The sequence below is a fragment of the Puccinia triticina genome, chromosome 13A (assembly GCF_026914185.1).
Source record: "Puccinia triticina chromosome 13A, complete sequence".
In the NCBI taxonomy this organism is placed as follows: domain Eukaryota; kingdom Fungi; phylum Basidiomycota; class Pucciniomycetes; order Pucciniales; family Pucciniaceae; genus Puccinia; species Puccinia triticina.
In genome coordinates, this window is record NC_070570.1 from 1,494,648 (window position 1) to 1,520,105 (window position 25,458).

The window sequence follows — 25,458 nt, forward strand, 5'->3', positions numbered from 1 at the left end:
TCAGAACTCATCACCTGCCATCTCAGAGAATGAGACGCTTAAAAGATTTTAAAGAACTAAGATATTTGATTACTTTAGTGTCTAAAAGAGTTTAAAGAACTAATATATTTGATTACTTTAGTGTCAATGGTCAATCTGACAGGTTCAGAGACTGAGATGGCAAAATTTACCTGAGAGCAGAACACGGTCTGTCTCAGGTCTAAGCAAGATAAAGGAGATAAAAAATGGCAGCCTTAGAGATACATCAAGTATCCAAAAGACTGCAATGACATTGTAAATAATACTTATTATTACAGAATCCAATTCCTCACAATAAATTAAGGGGGTTCACCCACTTAAAGTAACCCTCTATTCCTACTCCTTCATGTACATATTGTATAAATAAGAATTGGCTACAAAATTTGCCCCAAAAAGGATTACATCCAAAAAGGGGGTTACTAAACGTACCCGGGTATTTCCGCGTTTGTACCCAGTTTTTGCGTACCCCCTTTTCCGCGTGCGTACCCGGTTTTTTTCTATTCATTTCTACGCAACGCAAATAGGCTTAAAATTCATCTAAAATCCTGAAAACAATTATGACACATTCAAAATTCCAAAAAAGCAACTTTAAATGATTTAATTAATTTTTTGCATGCCCCCTTTTCCCCAGTGCGTACTAAGGGAATATCTTTTTTGTTACATGTACCAGGGTTCCAAAAAATTGAGGGAACATTTAAACATGCATTAGAAGCTTCCTTTGAAATTTTTGCAAGAAAAAAATAGGTATGTGGCGGGTACATGGTGTGCTTAGTAGAAAAATGACTGCTACATGTATAACTTTTTTGTTACACATTTAAAGAGTCTAAAAATTTCAAAAATGTTTCTATGGTGTATATTCTGTGCTCCATTAAATTTACTAGAGGACAAGGCGGCTTCGCCGCTGCACATACAAGTTGTAGTTTGATTGATTCTTGAAACCGCCCCACCAATACCACTTGAATTGTTTGCTAAGAGGCTCCTAGAACAAACATGTATGACCCCAACAATGTCCACTTTCAGCCTGAGTCTAATCTTTTAAGGTGGCAAAGCTCATCTCATTGTTTTGGAACTCTCCACTTGATGAGATATGTTAGACATGGGTGACCACATGGCACATATGTTTGTTACAATTGCCTCAACACTCTGCTCATTTAAATTAAGCCTCATGTCTGCTCAACTATTCACAGTAATCTTTCAATTGAAGGGTAATATTTTAGATATTCCATCACATTTAACTGCTATGCAGTGAAAAATTGGTAGAAGTAACAACCTTGAATTGATTCTGCAAGCTGAACTGACAGTCAATTATATGTCCCAAATTACAAGTTAAACCCAGTCTTTTTTCTTTTTTCTTATGACTGTAAGCTGGGCATGGTAGGGGCTGCAATACCATGATGGAGGGGAAGTGTCACGTATATTAATATAACAGATAGGTGGGCAGTAATCATTTGGAGTAAATCAGCATAAGGTGATGTGAAATAATTACATCATGATTCAAAAAATGCAGTTTCATACAGCATTCCATTCATATGAAGAGGATGAATAGAAGAAAGAATGGCTGATGGGGGTGACTATTCCAACGGCGTGGCTTAATTTTATTTACTGACTCCCTGGAGATATGATCCGGAATTTCGCTGAGTCAGAGCATATCTAAATATCGAAGTGCCGGCCGTAGCTGTTAGATCGTACCAGTTATGTTGCAAGACAATCCGCTCTGGCTCTCCTCTGCCCCTTGCACGGCCAAGAGAAGGGTATGTTGTGTGTAGGGGTGTTATTGGCTAGCCGAGCATAACATAGACAAAAAAGAAGTTGATTGAGCTCACATCAAGGACAGGTGGAGAAGGGGAATTGTATGTGGGTGTGATGAACACATACCTCATAAGGCCAAATGGTTCAACGGGAGGGAACCCTCTACCTCAGTGGGCAAGCCATCCCCCAGACCCAGATTGCCAGGGTCTCTCTCCGTCTCCGCATCTCTCCTGAGGGCCCAGTAATTTGTACAACATCAGCTCGGACTCTCGGGTGTACATAGAGTGGCAGCTCACAAATTTTGTGCAGATAGGTGGACAGATCTTTGACCATCTGTGCACAGACCAATTACATTGTCTGTCCGCTTCCGGGAGAGATTGGTCGATCCATCTCAACTGACTTCTTGGTCTGGGAAGCTCTCGGTGAGTGCGGCCCGGAAGTCGAAGAGATCTTTGTATAGATAGTAGCTGAGAGCCAGGATGGTGGTCTGCTTGTCCTGGCCATCTTCTGAGATCCGGCTGTAGCGTGTTTGGAGATGGAACCAGTAGTGGACTTGTTCAAAGTGGAAGGACTCAACAACAGCATGAACATCGACCCCGGGGCTGTATCGTTCTCAAAGCTCATCGACGATTGAATATCCCTCTCCCTCCGGGGTTGCCTCCGGCCTTAGTTCATCTAGGTAATGTATGGCCGAGGTATAGGTGGACGATAAGCGGGTGGGAAAGACCTCGGAGCTATTCGTCGAACTTGAGAACGGGTACAGGTCCTGCAAGCCTTAGGCCTGATGATGGTAGCCCAACGCGGCCGTTGAGCCCCGGCTTATCCTCGACGGATGGCTTGGCTGGGAGGGATGCGAGGAGTGATGGTGGTGGTCCTGCTGAGATGGGAATCGGGCAGGCCGTTTGAACCCGTCAAAGAGACGCAAGATCTACTCGAGGAAGTGGAGCCCGCTGCTCCGAGCACTCAGAAAGCTGCTAGCTGGCTGTATTCCTCAAAAAAACGAACCAGAGGGAGGAGTCCGAGAGGTTAGCCCGATGGAGGATGGTGAGCGCTGATATAATGGCATACTCTTGCTTCATCCTGAACGGAATCCATCTGGTTTGATTGGGGAAGAATGAGGTCGGCAAAATCTTGATGAGACTGGCGAGCTGCTGGAGCAAGTCGGGTTGCAAGTTGTAGATTTCCTCTTCGAAATAGGAGGAGGAAAATGTGGCAATCATCTCATCATCGAATTTCTGTTTGTCAAATCTGGCATTGGGTGGAATTTTTGGATGTATAATTAGTAAATGGGGTGTAGGAAAGAGAGGAGGGGGAGGGGAAAAACTCGCACAATCATGATACAATACGTCAGCCAGTGCAAAGATGACTATGGAATCCCACAACCGTTTGACAATCTTGGATTCGCGGGTGTGAGGAGGAACCGTCAAGCTCGGCGAGATGGGGGGCAAGGAGCTTGGCGAAGAACTTGGCCTTAGGTTTGGCAATCACCAGGTTTGGTGTGGAGGCCGCTTTGGCGCCTGCAACGGTCTCAACAGTGAACCGTTGCAAGGGCTGCGGGGTGGGTTGGGTCCAGGTGAGGCCAAATATTGGGGAAGAGAGTATGTATAAAGGCTTGAAATTCTCGAAGGCTGGTGTGTTGCCGTGGAATCAATTACAGTTACGGGACAGCGGTGTGGCGTGGCATTTGCGTGAGGGGAGAGAACGTTCTGGCCTGATGGGGAGCGGAGAGCTTAAAAGGCGGTAGCTTGGCGGTGTAGCTGTTTCCCCAGGCAATTGGAGATGCTGCACTTCCAGCTATCCATTGTCCTCAACCCCTCCGCTGTTGCGCGTGCGCAGTCTGAGGGGCAGAGAGTGGGCCCCCCACTGGTCAGCAGCCTTTGCTGCAGGCCGGGGGCCTTCATGTCCAACCTTTTTGACCCGCACGCTTGATGCGGGCTGGAGGTTGAGCCTGAGGGCACAGCACTGCTGATGTTGGAAGGCTAGGTTGAGAATAGAGAGCTGCATTTTTTGTTTTGGATTCATTGTGGATTTTGCATTGGTTTTTTGTCCAATGGGGAAACCCATGATTTTTTTTTCTCTCAGTTTGTGTACATACAGGGGGAACCCTTGAATTTTTTTTTACAGTTCTGGCAAATCTGTGTCTTTAATAAACTTGGATAGCAATGGGGTAAACACCAAACATGAGATATAGGGGGGCCAGGCAGCCTTAATAGGAACAATCTGCCTAATTATTGAACATTTTTTTTGATAAATTTCCCAGAAGTCTAGAGACTTAAGGGGTTACATAATGATGCATATTCTCTGCGCTCTGAAACTTTTGGCAATATTGGTACCTCAGAACATGAAATATAAGGGGTGTGTGGTAGTCATATTGCCTTACTGCGCACCCCTTATATCTGATGTTCTGAGGTACCAATATTGCCAAAAGTTTCAGAGCGCAGAGAATATGCTTCATTCTATAACCTCTGCATTCCTTAGACTTCTGGGAAATTTATCAAAAAAGATATTCAATAATTAGCCAGATTGCTCCTATTAAGGCTGCCCGCCCCCCCTATATCTCATGTTTGGTGTTTACCCCATTGCTATAAATTTAATGGCGCACAGGATATACATCATAGAAAAATTTCTGAAATTTTTAGACTCTTTAAATGTGTAACAAAAAAGTTATACATGTTGCAGTCATTTTTCTACTAAGCACACCACGTACCCGCCACGTACCTATTTTTTTCTCTCAAAAATTTCAAAGGAAGCTTCTAATGCATGTTTAAATGTTCCCTCAATTTTTTGGAACCCTGGTAGATGTAACAAAAAAGATATTCCCTTAGTACACACTTGGGAAAAGGGGGTATGCAAAAAATTAATTAAATCATTTAAAGTTGCTTTTTTGGAATTTTGAATGTATCATAATTCTTTTCAGGATTTTAGACGAATTTTAAGCCTATTTGCGTTGCGTAGAAATGAGTAGAAAAAAACCAGGTACGCACGCGGCAAAGGGGGTACGCAAAAACCGGGTACAAACGCGGAAAAACCGGGTACGTTTAGTAACCCCCTCCAAAAAATTAGTAAAATAAATAAAGTACATAAATTTGAATAACATCAATTAAAAGAGCAATGTTACTCATGTAAAAATACCCCGTGAAACTATTATGTAGTCTTGTGCTGAAGCTCTTTCACATGACAATTGGTTATAAACATGTCACGTGACAGAGACAGGGAAATTAGACTATTATAATATAAATAAAATGCCCACAGCCAAGCCACTTTCACGCCTACACTCCAGGATACTCCCATAGGGAGAAAAGGACTTAGCGGTTGCGCCCACAGAAGTCCCCTCTGTAAATAGAGGCCTATTTGACCCTCAGGAAAAGATTCCCCAGACCACTCACCGCCCATAAACCATAAGTTTGCCGTGGATATTCTCCCCAGCTGATATTGTAGCCCCTTTTCCTTATAAACAACCCTTTGCACGCATAATCCACTGGATTAAACCTTTAAAATCTCCAAAATCCCTTATAAGCATATTTCAAAGCTTTATCCTTATAATTAGTAGCCGTAAGACCACCGCCTCTGTCAAGCAGCCAATCACGTTAAGCGCTTACCTCCTACGTTTTACGCCAAATTTATTCCCTGTAATTAATAATTACATAATAAATCCTTCCTCTGTTAGAGAGAGTTAACCCCTTGTAGTGGCCATATTTGCCACGTAACAAGGTTGGTAAATTAGTTTACCAGTGTTTATATCAGCACAATTATATTGCTAGGCCCAAAATCCTTATTTTGACAGGTTTTTAGCCCTAAGCTTCATGAACAGAGCTGTCAAAAGAAATCTATGGAGCAGCGGGAGCTGTCTGATTGAGGCATGGAAAAGATCATCTAGGAAAAGCAACTGAGACATATGTCAGTGCTTTGAACTTCTCATTTAGAGAAGCTAGAGAGTTTTTTATCTCTTAATTTCTTTGGATTCCATTGGACACTCCAGCCGTCCAATGGACGGCAAAGAAAAAAGGCCCATCGGACACTCTCATACAAGAGTATCCAATGGACACAAGAAACATTGTGCATCAGACACCCTTGATTCATGAGGGTGTCCAATGGACACCAAAAAAAACCCTCAGACACCCTTGATCAAGAGACTCCAATAAAATCTTGGACACTCAGGGCAAAGGGGTTTTGTCAGTTGCGTTCTTTATGTGATAAAGGTGTGGGTGCTTGCAGGTGTTCCCTGTATGGCATAGTTTGAAGAGTGAGGTACCTAGGCTGGTGGGGGTCAGGTTGCATGTTTGACCCCGTCTGTGAGCATGAAATCATGTGGGCCATCCGGGATGAATCATTTTTCCATCCCCGCTGAAGTGTGGAGCCATCCAGCGGATGGTCCTTCAATCATCCGCTGAAAGTTCCCTGGTCCATACATGGGATGGTCTGTCCATACATCCAACACAAGGAAAGTAAAATGTCTGTCCAAAGGATGGACCCCCTCGCACCAGAGCTGGACAGCCAAAGGTCCAACAATTGGTCCAAACAATGGATGTCCTGGATGATTTGTGGTGTAAGCAGCCTTCTCAAGGAGTTTTCCCTCACTTTGATGACTGGTCAGTACTGGCTGTCAGGACCAATTCACTACACTCTTGATTGCTGTTCCGTTCCGGTCATTGAGAGTAATATATACTCCCTCAATGTATATCTGTACCGGCCATTGAGGTTAGTGTGTTCCTCTCAATGACACGTACAGCCAGCCATCAAGAGGCTATTTCATACTTCTCTCCATGGCCAGTTGTGCCAATCATGGAGAGGACAGTATATCCCGCTTGATGACTGCAACAATCCGGCCATTGAGGGAATACCTGCTCCTCTCAATGACCAGAATGGACTGGTCATTGGTGGGAAAAGGTACTCCTCTTGACAACCAGAAAATTCTGGCCATTGAGGGGATGTTGTTGCTCTTGACAAACGGGATAGCCGGTCATCAAGGGCACCTTGATGATTGGTCAGACAGTCAGTCATCAAGGTGTACACATGTGTACCTTGATGACCGTTCTGGCTGGTCATTGAGGTGTTATTTGTGGACCTCAATGACCAGCCAGCTGGCCGGTAATCAAGGAATTTTTTGTGTACCTTGATAACCAGCAAGCTGTCTGGTCATTGAGATGTGATGTCTGTACCTCAATTACCAGTCAACTGGCTGGTCATCAAAGTGTTATAAACATCTGCACCTGCATGTCCAGCCAGTTGGCCGGTCATCAAGGTGTTGTTACCTTGATGACAGCTATCTGCCTTATGAGTTTGTTTGGGGAACTCATGGCTACAGCACATGGTATGATACACATGCATTGGTGCTGTTGGTAGTTTCTGCCTCTATTTGGTGTGGATGTTGAGGTTGTGGGTTCAATTCATGGGGAATTTTGGATTCTGGTCCACAGAATTCCAGTTTTTTGATCCCAAACAGGTCCCTGTGATACTGTCAGCCTGCAAGTACATACAACATACATTAGATAAGCTAATGTTATATCTACTACACAGTCTACAGTAGTTAACCCCTTTTATCTTTACATTTAAGGTGTTCAAAGTTGACTTGCATAAAATCATAACACCATAAAAGCATAAAATTTAAAGCAGAAAAAATATGCACCACCCAAACACTCAAAACAGAGCAATAGTTTGAAAATGGTACATAAAAAATTATCACTCAAAGCTTTTATGATTTTATGATTTTATGATTCAAAAATTTTATGATTTCAACTTTGAACACCTTAATTCTCTTCATTATTTTCATATCCATATGCTTATGTAGAGTTGCTCACTTGACACTCTCCTTATAAGTTCTTGTTCAGTTCTATGGAAATCCAAGAAGAGACAACTTCACCAACATCTTTCCTCTTCAGCTTCAGATACATATCCAAATCACTGTCTCTAGCTTGCTGGTTCTTGATAAATGTCCAAATCACTTTCCAGAACAACAGCTTTGTATCTCTCAAATCATCAACCAACTGTCACTTCAGAGACACCAGCTGACAGATACAGTATCTGAAATGTATTGGTATTCAGATACTTGGGATTGGATTCTCAATAAAATACTTTGGTATTGTATTGGAAAACCAAACCAATACATGTTTCTCTGATACTTTGTATTGAAGAGCCAATACTACCTGGTATTGGCCAATCCATGTATAGTATATAAGCACTAGAGTTCAGAGGCGGCTTCGCCGCCTACATATTCACCTTACCCCAGCCTATTTTTCCCTGCCTCTAAATTATCCTATCTCAGTTCACACAATTCAATTTTTTTTACAAAAATACAGATTTTTTGAGAACATTTATAACTCCTTCATAATGATACTCTGATACTTGTGCTACTAACAAATTCCCTACACCACGTACACATGATAAGCCAACATACAATTGGCCATGGTAGCACAATCTTTCTGCCCAATGGCTCAGCATTCTGCCCTATAGCTCCTCCAGGCCAGAATACATTTGAGCTTTGATTACCGCCTGATTTTGTTTGAACCATTTCAGCCTTGAGCTCTTGATGTACGCATACATATGAACTATCAACTCTTGAAAAAGAGTCTTGCCGCAGAGGATTGCGGAGAATACACCTGGTCTTGAAAATAAAAGGTACACCATCCACTTGAGTTGACTGACCCTTTGCGGTTGACCTAAACCTTTTGTGAGTAAGCAACACAATCCCGTTATTCTAATGATATGTACTAACCATTTGAAAACATACTACATAAGTGGTTTCCCACTTTTAGGGGAAAATATTGGATACCACAGTAGAAATTAGGCTGAATGCAGGTCCAAGATATACTGCAACCTGCCCCCAAATTGATGTAGCACAATTCGACGCGGCACTTTTGAGAATCCTTCTCCTTCAATTACAAGCCCAACTTCCACAAATGTTGGTGCATTATACCTCCTTAGATCATGATTTCTATCCTGAACAGTCTTCAGAACCATTGAGATTTTTTTTCCACTCTTGACAATATCACCAGCCATCCTGTACAATTTTGGGTAAGGGTTGTGAGCATAAATGAAAGATTGCAGTTTTAAGATGGTTTTGGCATCCACATGATCCCTTGTGGCTTGATTAGCACAGACTCCCAAAGCACATTCTCAACAATGCTCCGCTTCCTCCAGACCTTTGTCTCCCAAAACAAAAGTATGAGCAATTTGCAGGTTGATTTTTTGAAGGTTGAATGGGGCCGGGCCAATCTGATGGCTGAGACCTCCCTGGATTTCAGCGCTTGGTCGGCAACAAACTTCCAGCACAGGTTGGCGGCTTTCTCGGACGGGAAGAGGATGCAGCGTTCCTGGGCTGACGGGGCATGGGCAGCGCGACAGATCTCAGCGAGCTGTGCAGACACCAAGGCGATGTCAGTGCTTGTCCGAGCGGAGGGAGGAGAGAAGAGCGAGACAGGCGAGCCTTCTGGATGTCCTGGTGGATGAAGAAGCGGGGACAGCCCGTGGTGAGCCTGGCATGGACTCGGTCGAGCCCCAGCTCGTAGTCGACGTTGTCCTTCCAGGTGGGCAGGGAGACAGAGACGGCGTGTGGGGTGCAGATGGGCACCGATGAGCCCAGTTCGGCGGCGTGTCCGTTGGTCGGCGCTGGCATGGTGCGGTTCGTGGGCTGGCCGTCTCCCGCGCGCCGGCCGGGCTTATCCGCTGGCGGTCTTCCCAGTTGGGTGCCCCTGCAGCCAAACTACGTACTCGCCAGCGTTCCAGCGCATGTATGCAGCGCAGAGTGCCTTCCAAAGCCCAACATCAATCCAAACTCAATCAGAAACCCTGCATGCGCACCCACCCATGCTCCCTGGAAATCTACAGAAATCTCCCCCTTCTCCTGCCATTTGATCAGCAATTTCTTCAGGAACGGCGGATAGGATGAAGCTAACTTGAATGGGCAGGGGAGCTTGACTTTCCCCTTTTCACAACACATGGAGATTTTTTTCTTATAGCTTTTGCGTGTGCGACTAAAAATGAGGGCTTGCGCATTCAAACCAAATGCACTGAGCCGCAAGTGGAAATAGCACCTTAGCGCAAACGATGACACTGATGTAAGCAGGCCGCAAACAGCAGGATATCAAGGATTGGCCGAGAGCGGTTAAACAAAGGAGGTATGAATATAGTAGATACCGAGAGCGGTCACGGAGGTAAGAGGCTGTGAGCGGCGAACAAAGAGAAGGAGAGGGTAGGAGTCATTACCTTTAGGGGAAGATAGAAGCGGAGGATGCACACCGTGCCAGCTTAGATTGCAAGAAGCTGTCCGATGACCATTTGAAAAAGGAGATTAGAAAAAAGGCAAGACCAAGAAATTGAAAAGTCCCAATGTCTGATACCGCGTATAGGATTCAGTAGGAACAGATCAAAAGCACCCGGTGCATGTGAAAAGCTAAACCCGTTGGATGAAAAGGATGTAGCTGAGAACAGCTAGCAGGTTTGCATTCAACAAGATTTGCCGGAAGGGTATAAGAAGGAGGATGTTTGGAGTGTGAATGTTTCCCCCATCGCAGATCCAGTGGGGGCCAAAGGCTGCCCACGCAGTGGTCTTGCGTTCATTTTTTTTTTTTTGCAGGAGTTTGACCTTTAAGGTTGAAAGAGGAATGGGTTCCAGTGTTGCTCCAAATCACAAGGGATCCAGTTTGAAAAACAGTGATCCATGTCTGTTCTAGCCAGGATAAGTTTTTGTGTGTTTACATTCCTTGTATCTCAAATTTGGGAAGGAGAAAAATGCACTGGAAGGTGGCTGGAGATAGCCACACTTCTGATCAGTCTCAGTGTGAGTGTATGGGGTGATTACAAAAAATACAGCACCGTACAGGAACCTTAGCACAAAAAGGCAAGTATTTTTGGCATAACTCTCAGGCCAAAATCACCTGTAAGACATAATTTTCTCCCAGAGGGAGGCCCAAGGCCTCCCTTGAGAGGGACTTAGTTAAGTTAGGACTTGCACCTGATTCTTGACAAAGTTCAAACCACCTGCCAGCCCAAACAGAAGCTCACATCACCCGCTGAATGATCTGATCTGGTGGGTGATGCAAGCTGCTGTTTGAGCTGGTGGGTGGTTTTGATGAAAAGGGTGTGTGTGGAAGAGAAAAAATTGAACTGGTGCAAGCAAGAGCCAAGCTTAACTAAGCCTCTCCAAGGAGGCGCAAAGCGTCTCTGAAGGAGAGGCTTATGACCAAAGTCATATTCTTTGCCTGAGGCTGACGGGCTTTTATGCAGAAAATCACAGCTTTTGTGTTTACATCCATATTGCCTCTATCTCTCAAATTTCAATTTAAGCCCTATGTAACATATTGTAGCCCTCAATCTGAGCTGTCTTGTACATATTTTTTTAAGTAAATCCCCCCAAAACTGGCCGCTCAGTGGTCATTCTTGTGAGGACTATTCCTGAGCAATACAAAGAAGCCATTGGATCATCCAAAGGTCAAGGTCGGACACACTCTCACGGTTTTTTTCAATATTAAATTGAGAATGGCAGGTCTCTTGAGTGCACAGGCTGGAGTCCCAAAGGGGTTTGACATATGACATCTAACCTTATTTTCATGTGTTAAGTGTTTAGGCCGGACTGGCTATTTGGTTTACATCAGGCTTTGTGTTTGGTTTAAAGTTGTGTCCTCTCTTTTCACAAGGCTGTTACTTAGATTCATAGTGTGCAATGCCATCAGCCCAAATTCACTTTTTAAAAAAAATCAGGCTGGATAGGCTACTAGGATAGGCTCTCAGATGGAATTTTTACATCAATTTATCTTTTCAGGGGATGGTAGGGTTGAAGCTATGTACATGAACGTCTTTGATAATTTTTTTAAAAAACCAAGGTCAAGTGTTCAGAAAAAGTATCCGGAAAGCCTCGAGTGCATGCATCTCGGCCATCTCATGAAGCAGCTCATTTGCTTGTTGGGGCGATGTGGTGTTGGAGAATCGGATTGGAACATCGCCCCCTAGCCGCCAGCACCACGGCTCAGTCCCCTGTCCATTGGCGTCCCTGCGGAGCGCTTGCCGTCGGAGCCGGCCTGCGGGAGGGGCGGCCTTCGCCGGCAGGCTCTGGCAGGGTTGATGTATGTACATATTGTATACAGCGAGCCCCAGGGGTGGATTTCGCTTGGCATCGCCCCAAAATGCGGATGCGACGCAAGGCGGGCGAGGGACGGACAAGTGCACGATGGGAGCTGACGGCCAGGCGCACCACCCCAGCAGTCCGTTCTTGGCGGCGACCAATCCCAGGCTGAATGCCATCTCGACCATGACACAACATCCGGACGCTAAACGGTGGTCGATGTAGATTCTCAAAGAGTCTTGTGAGTGCTTCTATTCCGCCTCACGAGCAATTCAGTCGTTGGCTTGACGTTGACTCAACCGTGGCCGCCTCCGTTCTTCCTGCCAAGCCTCTGACGATAAGGCCCGGTTGGCGACGGCGCCCTCCGCTTCTCTTGGCTCGGCATCCTTAGGGATATGTAGGCAGGTTACGCGGAGTGGCTGTGCAATTAAGCTTCCGACAGGCCTCGGCCAGCTCCCACCATCGTTCTTTCCTCACGTCAGCGGCCAGCGTCCCATTCAAAGCCAGCCGGCCCAAGCCGCTCGGGTCCTCCCGCAGCCCTCCTGCCCCGTCGGATGGCAGTGTGTTCACCGCGAGGGACTTGGCGGTGGTCAACAGAGAGCTTGTCTGGGCACCATACACCTGCCTGTACACGGAAGTTTGTACACCAGACACTGATACATGCATATTTATTTATTTAAATATTACATCGCCTTGCTTTGAGTGGTATGGTCTGGCCCACTTCGATCCACAAGGCCCACTACATAATCCAGCCATCGCCTCTGTCCCCTCAAGACTTGGATGCCAGCCCCACCATCCAGCCAATCCGTATCCCGCCCCGGCCCAACATCCTCATTCCTGGCCCAGCCTCTCCCCCATGTCCAGCTTTTCCCCGGCGAGTACCAGCTCGCCTCCGGTCGAGAACGCAAAGAGCAGCAGCAGTGCGCCCGAATCTGGCAAACCAGCCCGACATCGAGTCACCCGAGCCTGCGACGCATGTCGAAAGAACAAAGTGCATACATGTCCAAGTTTATGTATACATACCTAGAAAGCACCCGGCACCCCCAACCCAAGCTAAACAAAATTATTCCCACCCCTCCTTATAACAGGTCAAATGTCCCCTCAACGAGCCAGGTCCCTGTCAGAATTGTATCAAAGCCTCTCGCCCGTGTACCTTCGAAAACCTCGGCGTCAGGCGAGAGAAACCGCCATCGAAACAGTGAGCCAGATCGCTGTTCGACCAGTCTTTGTGTTATGCTAGAGGAACTCACCCCCGACCCTTCCTCTTCAGTGATATCCAGCAGCTCAAGTCGCGAATCCAAACCCTCGAGGAACTCTTGGCTGTCCTAGCACCCAACCTCGATTTGAAATGCCTCCCCAGGACCCCCGAACAGGCGCGTGGAATCGTCAACCAGTCACGCATACAGGCAGCCCGAAATAATCCAATCAGGGAAACCCCGCCAGCAGCTCGACCGAGCGACCTATCCGACCCGGATGACGTGTTTGCTGCCATCCGACTCTTAAACGATTTACAGATCCGTTCACCCACCCACGACCCTCCTCTAGAACCAGGCACATCAGCAGCTTCATCTCATCATTCCCCCCATTCCCTGCCCTCCTCCCCCCCACAAAACCAGCAGGATCGGGAATCTAAACCTTCTTATACCCAAGCGGTCACCCAGATATCCGTAGAGAAATTTGTTCCCCTCCATCATCTCCCCAGCTTCCAACTTCCCCCCCAACAGCTCGCGATCACCCTCATCTCCCTGTTCTTCGAGAAGGTCAACCCCTTCCAACACATCCTTCATCGCGGCGAATTCATCCGACTGTACGAGACCGACCTGATCCAGACCGATCGATCGTTTCAGGCGCTCTGTTTTGCCCTGTTCGCCGCCGGCTCAACCTTCTCTTCTGACCCTTGCGTCATGCTATCCACCGATTGTGGCGCCCCCAACCGTCAGACAGCAGGCGCCACGTTCTTGTATGCCGGTCTGAGCTTGGTCTGTCCCGCCCATCTACCGACCTGCACACTGTACGACCTCCAAGCAATGGCTGTGCTCTGCCATGTCACCTCGATCATCTGCAGTCCACTCACGGTTTGGTCTTGGCTCGGCCTTCACCTTCGAAGAGGTCCGTCCTCCAATTTCATCCTCACCAGCCCTTCCTGGCTCATCACAACAACTCCCATAGTGCATTGTTTGTTTGTTAAATCCAATCATCGTCTTTGTTCTTCATCTTAAGCCAGTTCAAAATGCGGCAGCTCATCGGAACAGTGCCCCTCAATGGAAGACCTCCTTGATGAAAGACCAGTTGCGGAAACGCGCCGTCTGGTATCTGGCCCTGGAGGAGCTCGCCTTCTCGCTGATTCTCGGCCGTACATCTTGTATCAAATCTGACACAATTGACTTGGGTGCGTCATTCAAAAAAACAAAAAAAGATTTCTCCACATATGCCCACTTTTGTGGACTTCCTTGATGATTTTGTCCCTGATACACCCTTGCCATTTCAGATCTCCCCCTCCCATTAGGTGACGATGAACTAAGCAGATACTGCGCGGACAATCAAACAAGTCATTCGCACTTCGAACCTGGAGCTCGAGTCCCCCTCTCATCAGCTCCTCAAGCCCCGTGGCCGACAGACGTTCCGATGATCTTTCTCCGAAAGTTCGGGCTTGCTCTCCAAAAGCTGTTTGCGGTCAGGGTAAATCCAAGCTCCAGGATGGGTGAAAGAGACAAAGATGCGATCGTTGCTTTGGCACAAGAGATCGAAAATTTCTTTCAAGAGTCCGCCCACTACGCCCCATGGGATCCCACTATCTCGGACACTGTGGTCTTGGTCGATCGCGGCAAACGCACGGTGTCAGTCACCTCTTCTTAACCCAGATCGCGGCCCACCTACTTTCTTAGCCACTTACTTCTCTCTTCTGCTGCTGGCTTGCACGCAGTCTCCACCTTATCTTTCGGATCCTACTTCGCCGGATGTTGATTTTCGAGGAACCCGCCGAGCTCCAGCTCTGTTTCCAATCCGCGAACGAGCTGATCGATATTTTAGACCATCTTCGAAATCGTGGCGCGGCTGAGCACACCGCATCATGGGCACCCTACGCGGTACGTCCCCGAGACCCGCCCTCCTATCCCAAGACCATATTCACTTATTTATCCTATCCTCCACAGACCGTGCCAGCAACCTCAATGCAATTGTACATCGCTTGTAATGCATGCGATGGAATCTCAGCGGCAGATCGGGCAAACGCTTGGGTGGGCGTTCATCGTGGTATTAATGTTCTTGGCACTCTCGCACCAATGTAAGTATTCGAAACCTCCCTCTTTGGGGGGCATTTTCAGACGTAGTTGACTGACTGACATTTGCAACACAGTTCCTCTTTGGCTGGCCAGTTGCGGAATAGGCTAGAGCAAATCATTCAAGCATGTGTGACTAAAGAACTGTTCCCCCTAGCCGATGAAGGCTTGGCGCATGGGCACAACAAGCGAGAGGCGGCAGAAGTTCTGGATGGCTTCAACGACGCGGCGACGCAGGGCAAACGACCGAGCACTCGACGAGAGGAGACCGGTTCGTTCGAGTATCCCGACGGTCTACCGCCCTCGTTCCCGATCGGGAGCAGTCGCAGCACTGCCGATGAAGGCTCCTTCGGCCGGCCCTGCTTCGGTAACCCCTGGTCCCAGTTCGACTCCTCCCTCTTCCACCATCTTGGAAGGCCTCCCAAAGCTGCCGCCGACACTCCTTCATTCGATCCCCCAGTCTGGACCCCCACTTACTCTTCTCCTGATCCACCTACTACCAGCCCTCTGCATGAATTTTCCTACGATAACTTCGACCTCAGTCATTCCTTCCTCGCATAATGTGACCCCCCGGGCCCCTCCAAACAAAGTTCGCTGCGGTTTTTTTGTTCTTCATATTTTCTCCAGGGACGCAAGGATTCTTGGAACATATCACGTGCGGAGGACTCACTGGAAAGCAGCATATTTCTTCAAACGAGAAAACCTTCTGAAACCATCAACATAAAAAAAAACTCGATAAATGACTTGGACATCAATATTCTCTCTATGGCCTACTCCAAGGACTATTGATCGCAAATATTTTTTCTTGCACGTCTTGGCCCAAGAAAGAAAGAACGATAAAGCAGTAAAGCACGCATCGAAAGGGCCTCGGTTCTCTTCTGAAACCCACACACACATGCATATATGTTTATTTTCTTTTGTCCAATTCCAGCAAGCAAGCAAACAGCACATCTCTTTCTCTCGTCTTCTCAATAAACTGTTCATATCTCTCTTGGCTGACTGCACACTTGTCAAAAAACAAAAACAAAAAACAGCATAGAAAGCATGTTTTTCTTTCTTGGTAGTCGTTGATTCTTCCTTTTCTTCTTGGTCCATAGTCGTGCGTTTTCTATCGGAGTGGATTCTCTGGACCTTTCATAGGTCACCCAGTTTTTGCTCTCTCTACCAGTACATAATGTGGATATCTTGTATTTACCGCTCCCCTCCGCTCCTCCTGATTGATATCTATTGTAGTTGACAAGGAAAGAACATATAAAGATGTGTACATGAATGGGGCAACAGCCTAGAAGTAAGTAAAATGACCTTTGTGCGGATTGTGGACAGAGCATCCGTTTGGGATATTCTTTTTACTGTTTAATCAGACCTTTGGCACATGGGTTCATCAGCCCTGCATCTCTGGAACCTTGTTCACTGTCCTTTACTGTCTGTTCTCATTAGATTTTTTCATAGATAGCTTGTAAAACAGTCCCTGTGTAGGACAATGGCGTTTGGGATCCGGGTACCCGCCGCGGGTACACCACGGGTGCACCAAAAGTTTTTGGGATGGTTATCAAAACCAAATTGATTGGATAGTGGTTGTCAGAACCAAATTGGTCTGAATCTGGTTTGTGGACAAATTCCGTTGCCAAAAAGGTCCCAAAAACCGTACTGTGAGAGGAGCATCCAAATGGTTTCCAAAGCCATCTCAAATGGTTCTGGAAATATTTTACAAACCAAATTGGTTTCCAAAATATTTTTAAAACCACCTCAGGTGGTTCCAGAAATATTTTAAAAATATCTGAAAATGGTTAGTCCGACTCGTTCTTCAGGACGTCTGGACTCAATTGAAAAAAAATATTCTGAAAACCAATCAAACTGGTTTTCCAAATATTTTGTTGCACCCGTGGTGTACAGGTACCGGGTCGTTTTTTCACCAAAAGGCAGCACCTTGTACCGCGGTACTGGCAGTAGTAGTACCCGGGGTAGTGTACCCGTGATACTTGCTCTCAAAAACTTGTATAACATGCGAAATTACCCCTTGTTTCAGTCTTCATCTGCAACTATAAGTATAACCTTATTTTTACCCTTCTCATTTTACTTGACCTTCTTCTCTGTCTGAAGCCCATGCTTCCACTTGGCCAAGGCCCCATCCTCAATGAGTTCATTCTCTGAATACAAGGCCACTGTCATGCCCCTGCTTGCTGAGCAAGCAGATAGCCAGTGTCTCCTTGGCAAAACATAATTGTGGCCAAAGCTAAAAGCCCTCTCAACATAAAAACCAATGTTGCTGTAAAAATGTGGGAGATTGGTCAGCTAATGCAAGAAGGAGAGCTTGAAAAATTTCAACTGAACTGGACAGCTCAAGACATTGATTGTCATATATACAAGGCCCCCATAAGTGTTTGTAGACTTCTTCTGTTGGATCCACCACTTCAGTGGATTAACCGGTTCATCACCATACAAGATGAGTCCACCCGCAACTCAAGCCAGATATCCAATCACCAGGGGAGATATGTTCCCACTCCCCAGGGAGTGCCTTACCATAACTTTTTTCCATAACTGTGCTGGAGGCCTTTGGTAAAGAAATATTGAATAGGTATGAACAAGACTGGAAGTCAGCTTGAAATCAGTTGGAAATCATCCTGAAATAAACCATAACTTGCCAAGGAATAATCCAGAACTCATCTGGAATTTATCCAGAACTCATCCAAAATATAGGCCTTTTTTGGCTCCATGACCACTGTGTCCTTTTCATGGGGATGTGAAAGGCGCAGTATGTCATATTGTCCCCCTCATGTACTCGCGTACATCAGGGGGACAATTTGTAGGAATTCTAGGTCAAGTACTTTATTGCAGCAGATATCAAAAGCTAATAGTAGTAGAAAACTTAACAATAAAGAAAAGAGAACAATAAGTTAAAGAACTTGATGAGATAAAAGAGTGAAATCAAAAAGTACCTTTGGTTGTTCTAGACCTAACTAAGATTCAAAAATAGACACAATGGATTCTTTTAGGAAAAAAGGAAAATAACAACAAGCCTCCACTTGAGTTATAACCAAACTCCTCCTGAACCTCTGTTGTCTAAGTGAATCGAGAGCGTGGACGTAGAACGTGGCAGAAAGGATTGGTCAACAGTGAATTAAGGGAATCGGGATCAATAGCGGGTAGATGATCGTAGTTCTTCTCGAGTCTGGGTTTCACACAAGGGGCCGCGCGGCTCAAACTCAACTCATCATCCAATCTTGCATAACCACTATGCATCATCAGTGAGATCCTCAACAGTCCGCAGCAGGACAGAGTTACTTAGATGACACTCCTCCTTAACTCTGCATCTGTCAGGTGAAGTTGAGATCAAGAGCTTTCTAGCTTGAAAAATCCAAGAGGTTTGGTGAGCCCATCAGCAATCATTTCTTGAGTTGGGACCTGTTGAATGACCAGTTGCTTTTTCGAGACTAGTTTGAGAACATACTGAAAACAGACTTCAATATGCTTTGTGTTTTCGTTCAACTGAGCTTCCTTGCTGATTGTAACTGCTCCGGAATTGTCGTTTTTTATGATAGGAGCCAAGATTTTGATGTGAAGATTTAGGACCAGGTTAGTTAGCCATCGGAGTTGCTTGGCACATCGATTTATCGCCACAAACTCAGCTTTAGTGGTTGACTGGGCTACAACGGGTTGTTTCTTGGTAGACCAGCATATAGGATTGCCATACATCGTAATGACATACCCAGAGGTAGATTTCTTGGTCACAAGAGATGTAGCATAGTCAGTGTCAGCCCACCCGCAAAGGCCTTCATTGGGGTCGGTTGCTTGAGTGTAATGTATCCCCATCTTCGATGTTCCGCGTAGGTACCTGAGCATGTGCTTCACAGCCAACCAGTGTGCTTCTGTTGGTCTGCTGGTGAACTGTGCCAACAGATTGGTTGCAAATGTGATATCGGGCCGAGTATGCAGCGCAAGGTAGTTGAGCATACCCACTGCCTTCTGGTAGACCTTCTGATGAAATGGCTGAGAATCCAATGCCACAATCCTGTGCAAATCCACCGGCGCCGGCGCTCTGACTGGATTAGAGTCGTGCATGTTGAAATCAAACAGTATCTTCTGTATGAAATCCGCTTGATTGACATGTACGGATCCATCCTCCTTCCAGTCAAGCGTATAGCCGAGATGTTGAGACGGCCGTTCCTTAACTTTGATGGCATAGGTCCGCTTGATATTCTCGATTAGCTTGAGGACGTCACCGCGGTCTTTACCAATAATGAACCCGTCGTCAACATGCATGTGTAAGAAGATTGACCTATCTACGTTGTAGAACAGAGACTCGTCCAGGGGAGACGAGAGCAGCTTGAGACGCGTAAGAGTTCCAACCAAGTGTTTCCGCCATTGACGCGGAGCCTGCTTAGTGCCGTACAGTGACTTGTTCAAGCGCCACACCCAGCCTTCTTTCCCCGGCTCTTCAAACCCTTCGACCTGAGCTACATAGACCGGAGCGTCTATTTCACCATAAAGAAACGCCGTTTCAACATCAAATTGAAAAACTACCCAGCAGCGGTTCACCGCAATTGTGAGAAGGAGCTTGAATGATTCATTTCGAGCAACGGATGCATAGGTGTCGAAATAATGGAGCATGTGGACCTGATGATTTCCAAAACATACCCACCTGGCCTTGAAACAAAGGAGTTCGCCAAATTCGTTCTTCTTCCGACCCAGCAGCCACATCCCGCCAATGACTTTGTCGTCGTCAGGCGGAGGGACCAGGGTACCCGTATTCTTGGAGGAAAGTGAGCTGAATTCTTTAACCATGGCTTCTTTCCACCCGGCAACTTCCTCCTGATTTCCTAAAGCTTCCTTAATCGTCACCGTTTCAGTCAGAAATAGATATTCAGGACAATCAAAATTTAGCAACAGTAATTCTTCAGGAGGATCAACAACCACTGGAGGAACGATTGTTTTCGCCACAGATTTAGAAGTTCCTCGACGAGAACCCGAAACTATGTTCCTAGAGTCAATGCCACCGATTATCTCCTTGGCTGGTGGCACATCAGCTGGAACCAACACAAACCGCTCCTTTGTTTTCTTAGCCGTACCAGGCTTGGGCACCGGTGCAGCCAGAGCTTCGGAGATTTCTGGGCTCGGTGAGCAATTAACAGCAGAACTGGAGGGTTGTACTGCCATCGAGGTTTTGGGAGATGGTGGATTGGGAGACGAGGGAGGTTGGGGGGGTTGTAGGAAGGGACTCGGTGGTCTGGATGGTACCACGCGAGGGCCAGGATCGTTAATACCCGCTACAACATTCTTGTTAGGCGTCGTAGGGTTCGATTGGTGTGACGAGATAGTCACGGTAACACGATCTGGGGAGGATTTAGATTGATCCGGTACAGCCCGAGGAAGGGTATCCGGAGGTTTGGTAAGAGCAGTCGGGGAGTTGTAGGCGAACGCGAGCTTTGCCGGGGAAAAATCACGACTAATGACCACATGCCTGCGAGTCGAGTCAAAGAACCGCAGCGCGTCTGAGTGGTCCTCGTACCCAAGGCAAATGAGCGGTTTTGAGGGAGCAGAGATCTTCAACGGGGGACGATGCGAGACAAACACCTTTAAACCAAAAGGGATGAGTTTGTTGAGATCTTGGGGCGGCTCGATACACGAATTGAGTTCAGATAGGACACTGACCGGCGACGACCAGTTGAGCGCCTTCGACGGTAGGATGTTGATCAATGTTGAGGCATACCGGGCAGCTTCGTCCCAGAAGTTTATAGGGAACGAGGATTGAGCGAGTAAGCATCTGATCTTGACCAGTAACGTCTGATTGAACCGTTCGGCTAGACCATTTGTTTGGGGGCTGTTCGCAGGACCGGCTTCCACTCGAATTCCTAATTGTTCAAGTTTTGAGAGAAAAACTTTAGAATTGAATTCTCCACCACGGTTGGTGTGGATGATAGCAGGGCACTTACCTGTCTTGTTCAAGATTTCATTGATGTAAGACAGGATTTTTCCTTCAGATTCCGATTTATTTTGAAGGAGATAAATCCGGTTGAACCGGGAATAGTCGTCAATAATCACCAGAATGTACTTCTTCGAAGACTTGCTGGGAGGTGAAATCTGCAGGACATCCATGTGTAGTGTTTTGAATGGACAATCCGTGGTAGGAAGAGGATTCGAATGAGGCGATCTTTTGAGCTTGCACCGCTTACAGACTTCGCAATTCTTGGCAGATTGACCAGCATTCTTGGGAGTTATGTTGTTCAGCACAAAAAATTTCTTCAGATATTCATTGGACGGGTGACCGAGGAGAATATGATAGTCTAGTTTGGGATCTGGATCGGAGACATTCAATACATAATTTGCCGTATTCGGTTGAGGGATTTGTCCTTGATAGAGATTGCCGACTCGAGGGAACCTATAAATGACTTTCTGACCAAGGCGCACGAGCATTAGACGATTCTTGACCACTAGTTTCAAGCCATGATCTTCTAGTTGTGATACAGAAATCAAATTCCTTGGACCGTTTGGGGCATAAAAAGCAGGATAGATCAACGTGCCTCCAATGTTGAATTTGCCGACATGAGTTATATCGATGGATCCAGAATAGGTGTTGATTGATTTATGTATCGGTTTGGGATCCACCAGTAATTTGTAGTCGCACAGAGTGGTCTTTGAAGCGCCAGAGTCGAGAATTAAGGAGCTGTTGTGGTCAGGTGAGGATAAACCACTTGCGTCAACTTCATCGATAACCATAAATCCAGTATCGTCGGGATCATCGTCATAGCCGTATTCTTCATCCTCAACAGCATCGGCATAGCCCTCGTCTTCATCCTCGGCAAGATTTGCCTGAGCAGACATATATTTCTTCATTTGTTCATCGAAGAACTTCGCAAACTGATCCGGAACCACCGTTTTGTTAGGGGCAGGTCGAGTTGGAGCAACCCCGCGATAGCCTCCGCGAGCTGGCATGCCACCTCGATGATTTCCGCGTGAGGAGCCTACTCCACGTGAGCCCGAAGAACCCCGAGGCCGATCTGCGGATTGTTTGCCGAAGCGACGATTTTGACTGGAAAAATATGCGGAGTCAGATGGACCAATCTCCTTTCGTGTATCTTCCATCAGGAGACGGTCATAAACTTTTTCAAAAGTGAACGGTTTCATATTGAAAAGAGTTTGGACTAGCGATATCAAACTTTCGTCTTGATTTAGACTCCTCAGAAGAAAAGCAGCAGCTAATCCAGTTGACATTTTCATGAAGTCAGGGTTCGCCTCAATCAACATTGAGACAGCAGTATACTGCTTCCGGAACAGTACCAGGTGCTGAGACAGAGAAGAGCCGGGAAGATAGGTGCAGTTGATCATGGCAAATAGCTTTTCACATAACATCAGTATCGATTTTTCACCACAAGCGTTGGCCAAGGCATCCATAGAACCGTAAATATCGCCATTGTGCGCGACCAAGATCGGGTGTAGTTCCTCCTTGACGGCAGAGAACAGCTTGTTCATACACCAGGCTGACATTTTCCGATACTCGGGGGTCTTATTGTTAACCTTGATCCAATCATTGTTCATAATGTCCTTGTATCCCTTCGCCGTGATAATGTTTTCGAACCTCTTCTTCCATGTGGCCCAGTTGTGACAATCGAGTTTTTTAAGAGTTGCTCGGGAAGTTTGACCACCATCGGAGCTGTCGGAAGAGTTCCCCATGTTGTCGATAGACCTGTTCTGCGAGTTTTATCTAACTTTAGTCTTACAATGAATATCGCCAAGTATTGCCTCTCGCTACCATGTAGGAATTCTAGGTCAAGTACTTTATTGCAGCAGATATCAAAAGCTAATAGTAGTAGAAAACTTAACAATAAAGAAAAGAGAACAATAAGTTAAAGAACTTGATGAGATAAAAGAGTGAAATCAAAAAGTACCTTCGGTTGTTCTAGACCTAACTAAGATTCAAAAATAGACACAATGGATTCTTTTAGGAAAAAAGGAAAATAACAACAAGCCTCCACTTGAGTTATAACCAAACTCCTCCTGAACCTCTGTTGTCTAAGTGAATCGAGAGCGTGGACGTAGAACGTGGCAGAAAGGATTGGTCAACAGTGAATTAAGGGAATCGGGATCAATAGCGGGTAGATGATTGTAGTTCTTCTCAAGTCTGGGGTTCACACAAGGGGCCGCGCGGCTCAAACTCAACTCATCATCCAATCTTGCATAACCACTATGCATCATCAGCGAGATCCTCAACAGTCCGCAGCAGGACAGAGTTACTTAGACGACACAATTGGTGTCTCAACACAAATTTTTTACTTTTCATGTGGCTGTTAAAGGCCCATCCTGTGATATTTCCACCTCAATGTACGCAGGTACATGAGGGTGACTATTAGCAAAGTGCAAAAAAGTTCACTTGCATGTGCACATGTGGATTTTGAAAAGCAAAAAAAAAACAAAAAATCACACAATCATTTTTTTGAAGAGGCCAGGATATGTGGCCAAACTGGGGTGGCACTGCAATCCAACCTTGACTTACCTCAGACTTTCACCCCAATACAATAGTTTATCACCATTTTTTTTAGCCGAATTCAAATTGATTACAGCATTTCCAAGAAAATGGGGTTCACTAATTTTACTGCAACATTACCAAATTTTGAAATTCTGAACCCAATAATACCAAGTTGACTTTTACTTTAATTTTGTACATGAGGGCATATAATGTGAATTACAAGAAACTCATTTTTTTTACAGGAATTACATTCAAGAATGGCAATTTTGCTCTCCAATCCTTCAAAATCATCAAACAGGAGCAATTGATGAGTTGGACTTGGGTGAAATATCATTTCATCATATCTTTTCCTCTAGTTGTACCTAGAAAACAAAAGAATTCTACACAACATTGTGTTGACTCCCAAATCAATTCTGACTGACTTTTGACTCACTTCTGCATCCACTTCAATTCATTTAGGGATGAGTTACTGATGCACATCAGGCTCACATCCGACCAAAACTCACATCAAATTCAGCTCTGGCACTCCCTGGGGAGTGGGAACATATCTCCCCTGGTGAATGGGTTGTTCAAGCAGTGGCTGCTTTGAGCAGTAGCAGCTTCACCAAGGCCAGCTAACATGCTAGTCTTGGCCTGTCAAAGATCAATACAGATTTCAATATGTGGGGAGTAGTTTGATAAATGAAAGTAGAAAATTTACCTTGGATTTTTTAGTCAATTGATGATGAGGGGTTTGTAGCTGTTGAGTCTGGCTTATAGAATGCTACCCACATTTTCCGTGTAAGCTGCATAGCTTCAGCTATCCACTCTGGTTCCCAGCAGAGCAACTTAAAGTACTTGTCCCTAAACAATGGGTGAAGGACTTGAACAAGCACAATGTGTCAGTCAAAAAAATAGAGGTGATTTATGTCAGCCTTGGTGATGCCAAGAACCTCACTCCTCTAGCAACACTGGGTGATGAAGAATAATGATGACATTTGTTTGATTTGTGCAGAAAGAGAATGGGAGTGGAGAATGAATATTCCATATTGGGAAGAATTGTGCAAGGCTTAAAGCGTTGAGTGACATGCACAATGCTTCATTAGGGTGGATCACATCTGGCTTTTTAGTCACTCTGCTGATACACCATCAGCAAACTGATGTAAAAAAGGGCTGGAGTTTCACACCAAAATTGGGTGACATCATGATCAGCAAAGCAAGCCATAAGCAGAGTCACTAAAGCCTCAGACGTGAACTGTCCCATTTCTTTTTGGACTAAGCCTATGGGGAGTGCTGAAATCTATGAAATCTGGATAGACATTCCTGAGAGGGAGGATTATACTAATACCAAGGAAGTAAAGCAATCAAGGTCTGAATTTGCAGCAGCAAAGCTGCCTTGGCCTCTAGTAAATATAGAGAAGGATAAAAAAAGAAGGGGCTCCACAGAGCAAGGGTGGTTTTGATCCCTCTGAAGTAGCTGGGGCCCGGTGGAGCGGGGGTGGTTTAATTCCAGGAATATCATGAAGGAAACTGGTTGATACAGGGAAGATTATTTGACTTACTATTCAAAAGACATTCCTCAATATTGACAAGTTTGCAGGATGAGCAAGAGTGAGGACAACAGCTTGATATGGAGAGATCCGGAAGGCGGAATCTACTGAAGACTATTGAAAGGTTCACATTTTGCAGGGCCTGTCTTTAAAAGGGGGCCAATTTGGGCAACACTTTGTAAAATTAAACATAGCCCCCATTGATGAGTATTTTTACACCGGGGTGAGTTTACAGGGCCTTGTACCCCGTAAAAAGTACTTTGTAAAATTCATTTGCCCCTCTTTCAACCCCCTTTCTTAATTTTTCATATACTGTTTAGGCGTGTTTCCAATAGTCTGATTCATCTATTCTTCTGAGCTTGTCAC

General features: G+C 45.7%; 2 protein-coding genes across 2 annotated transcripts; one reads left to right on the forward strand and one right to left on the reverse strand.

Annotated features, from left to right (window-relative positions):
- Positions 1 to 2,158: 2,158 nt before the first annotated feature.
- PtA15_13A144 (uncharacterized protein) lies at positions 2,159 to 2,987 on the reverse strand (the record flags this gene model as incomplete). The annotated part of the gene is made up of 2 exons (XM_053162312.1): positions 2,159 to 2,285; positions 2,773 to 2,987. 2 exons carry the CDS (start codon positions 2,985 to 2,987, stop codon positions 2,159 to 2,161), a joined length of 342 nt encoding a protein of 113 aa, XP_053026300.1.
- Positions 2,988 to 12,680: 9,693 nt separating this feature from the next.
- Positions 12,681 to 15,663, forward strand: PtA15_13A145 (uncharacterized protein; the record flags this gene model as incomplete). Its single annotated transcript, XM_053162313.1, has 8 exons — positions 12,681 to 12,815; positions 12,913 to 13,022; positions 13,095 to 13,933; positions 14,049 to 14,213; positions 14,313 to 14,661; positions 14,748 to 14,910; positions 14,977 to 15,107; positions 15,180 to 15,663. 8 exons carry the CDS (start codon positions 12,681 to 12,683, stop codon positions 15,661 to 15,663), a joined length of 2,376 nt encoding a protein of 791 aa, XP_053026301.1.
- Between the last annotated feature and the right edge of the window lie 9,795 nt (positions 15,664 to 25,458).